Source organism: Coregonus clupeaformis, unplaced genomic scaffold (assembly GCF_020615455.1).
Source record: "Coregonus clupeaformis isolate EN_2021a unplaced genomic scaffold, ASM2061545v1 scaf0114, whole genome shotgun sequence".
Taxonomy (NCBI): Eukaryota; Metazoa; Chordata; class Actinopteri; order Salmoniformes; family Salmonidae; genus Coregonus; species Coregonus clupeaformis.
The window spans coordinates 186736-190027 of NW_025533569.1; the positions used below are offsets into that span (position 1 = coordinate 186736).

The 3292-nt window shown below is 42.9% G+C and overlaps 1 protein-coding gene across 2 annotated transcripts; it reads right to left on the reverse strand.

Moving 5' to 3' along the window:
- Window positions 1-864: 864 nt before the first annotated feature.
- Window positions 865-2977, reverse strand: LOC121582922. Of its 2 annotated transcripts, none has more exons than XM_041899085.2 (6): window positions 2850-2977; window positions 2606-2745; window positions 1962-2127; window positions 1685-1866; window positions 1504-1589; window positions 865-1400 (listed from the first exon to the last, which is right to left on the reverse strand). In XM_041899085.2, the coding sequence occupies exons 1-6, from the start codon at window positions 2941-2943 to the stop codon at window positions 1322-1324; spliced, it is 747 nt and encodes a 248-aa protein (XP_041755019.1). In that variant the 5' UTR covers window positions 2944-2977; the 3' UTR covers window positions 865-1321. The 2 variants fall into 2 exon arrangements, with proteins under 2 accessions (XP_041755019.1, XP_041755018.1); XM_041899084.2 differs by having other exon boundaries at window positions 1962-2151.
- Between the last annotated feature and the right edge of the window lie 315 nt (window positions 2978-3292).

The window sequence follows — 3292 nt, forward strand, 5'->3', positions numbered from 1 at the left end:
AAATGTATGCACACATGACTGTAAGTCGCTTTGGATAAAAGCGTCTGCTAAATGGCATATTATTATATTATTATTATCTTACAAGGACTACATCATGATGTGTGAAAACATGAGGTACATACAGTATGTGTGGTACTCCATTACTCTGATGACACCAATATATCCTCCCTGCTGTAATATAGGCAAAGAGAATGAGGCTGTAGTATGATAATGTTCCTATCGTCCCTATTTAGGTTGACTTATTTCACCAATCTCCCTGTAATCTGTTGGAAACCCACCAGTAACACAGCACCTTCAGGCCGCTCCTGTAAGTCGCTCTGGATAAGAGCGTCTGCTAAATGACTAAAATGTAAATGTAAAATGTGATATGTGGGCTCTATTTTAAGCATGTGAATCAAAAATAATTAGGCCCTGAGATTGCGAGGCGTTATTAAAATGCTAAACAGTTGAAGGGGTGGATAACAAGACAATCTAAACCTCATCAGGACATGGGAGGGAAGGACAGAGGGAGAAAATAGAACATGTCTGCTTTGTATTCACTGTGGGTGATTGTTATTTCATATATTACAGAATGTAATATGCCCATGGATCATTATTGACCAAATTAACTCAATGCTGATGTATTCACTCTTCCCTATCTGTAGTGGTTTGATATATTTTTTGTTTATTTATTAGTTTTGGTGAATTCAAACACATATGCCTAACCTAAGCATGCTGCTTCACATATCAACAGTAGTGAACATTTGCTGCAGAAATATTGACTGTTTTTATTAATTGATCATAGTATAGCTTTTGCTATATTGAAATGTTCATTAGGCCTACAGCTCGGTCTCCACTGTCAACATGTAGACATAAAGTGCTGCAAGCTCCAGTAGCTTTGCATCCTCATTGGCATTATCAGTAGCAGGGCTAGCGGAGGCAGCCATATCCTTCATCTCATTGTTATCTTCCTCATCCTCAGCGATGAGGGCTTTCAGGCTGGTCTCACTGACGGATTTCTCCATAGAGGTGTCTGTTAGGGTGGAGATCAAATCTTCAGCAGAGTCATCCTTCACATCCTCATCAGTAGCAATCATGTCCTTAGTGCTCTCAGGGGTCAGTGCCATGTCAGGAGTGGAGTTCTGGGTGCTTGAGTCTGATGTGTGAACCTCTGTCATGGTCTCTGATGACTGGGTGGTCACCATGGAGATCTGTCTCTGAGAGGTGGCAGTGGTCTGTGTGTCTGTGTTCATATATGTTGTCTGTATTTCTGTCTGCGCCTGTGTCGAAGTGTTGGTAGTGGATGGCTTTCTCTCTGTCCTAGTTGCCATAGACAAGGTGGTCAGAGGGACTCCAGGTAGCTGCCACTCCAGCGGGAGGATGGCCAGGTTCCTAGCCAGGGAGAACTGGGAGAGGGAGCTCTACCCGGAGGAAAAGGGGGGTTAGGTTGAGGTCAGAGGGGAAACTGCCTGGATGTGTGAATCTCTGTCTGTCCGTATAGTAAGTCAGGTTTCAGTAACTTACGTGGGCACGTGGTAGAGTCGGAGAGTCAGACTTATGTAAATTTTCTCCACATGGGTCTTCACTTGCCGGGGTGTCCTTTGATTTGCCTGCATAAGACAATTGCAATACCCAATGATAAATCATTATGGGAAAGATCTTTTGCTCACAATAAAATATGATACAGCATGTTTGCTTGTCTCACAGAGTTCGGTCTTTGTCCCAAATTAGTTCCCTTGTCTGTTTCTGGTGTTGTACTTCTGGGTTCGTGGTCTTGAGATGATTTCAATAGCTGGACTTCAGTCCAGTCTTTCTCCCTCCCTACCTTTCCATTACTCTTGTCCTTTACCTTTTTGGTTGTAACATCTCCTCCAGACCAGTCTGAGCCTGTTTAGATTAGACATTTTGATTTTGAAGACACATCTTTCCAAGTGGAGCAATATCATTCTATATCTAATCAACAGACAACCCATAACACTCACCAGTATCAGATGCATTATCTTCGTCCCGGTCGTTTTTACTCTGTCTGTGCTGAGAGGGACGAGTTTTCTTCAGCTTGACTTTCCCTCCACAGCAGAAGAGAGTGAACAGCTGCAGGGCCGCCACAGCTGGATAGATGCTCTGCTTCTTCTCTTTCTGCTGGGTCTCCTTTGCTTTCTCCACAGGGGAGACCTCAGGGTCACAATCAGTACATCAGTTAGAAATCTACTGATATTTCAAACTACAATATCAATAGCCAATGATCTCTAGTGTGTTTCCATGGCAAAATGTTACCCAATAATAACTAGGGTTAGTGCTATCCGAGATCCTTGAGACATCCCTACCCTAAACCCTAACCTAACCTCTCCCCTTACCCTAACTCTAACCTTAACCCTTACCTTAACCATTTCAATTTCAACTTCAATGGGGGTAAGGTCAGAGTTGGGACGTTCCATGGATCCCGTTAAGACTTTTTAACTAGTGGGGCCTACCCCATCCGAAGGGGCATTGTGACATTATCACATTTGTCAAGCAGTGTCAAAATATCAAATTCAACACAATATACTGTGTTTTCCTTATTGTGGTCATTATCAATTATCAAATGCATTGGCAAATCCTCATTGATAAGCAGGTTTGGATGTCTTACCGAGTTAGATCTTTGTTTAATGTCTTTTTCTGTTTCCGGTGTCGTTCTGCGTTTGTGGTCCTGAGATTTCTGAACTTCAATCCAAACTTTCTCTTTCCGAACCTTTCCTTTACTCTTGTCCTTGATCCTTTTCACATCACCTGCAGAATAGTCAGAGCCTGTAAGTGAAACATTTCCTCCAAGTGAAGCCTAAATAATTGTACTATGTAGCAGCACTAGTCAATAGACACCTCCTCACACTCACCAGTATCAGAGACATTATTGTTGTTCGTATCGTGTATCGTTGTTGCCTTTCTCCCCTCACCACTCTGGGAGGGATCAAATGGTGTCTTCTTCATCCTGACGCAGCTCAGCAGTGTAAACAGCTGAAGAAAGGTCAGGGCTAGAGGGATGCTCTTCTCCTTGGGTTTATTTTTATGTTTATGGGTCTCCTTTGGTTGCTCCCAAGGGGAGACCAGAGGGACAGGGTCACTAAGTGTCTGACCCATAACACGCTAGGGTAGTGTACTGTTGTAATCAATCAAATCAGTTATAGGTTGAGAGATGTAGCTAACACGCTCTTCCTGAGCTTGTCTAACAATTTTAATGTGGTCTGGGATTATGTTAGAAGTGTGTTTCCGTGGCAACGTTACCTCATAATGTTCCCTTATAATAACTAGTGCTCCATCCCTGGTAAAGTGGCATTGT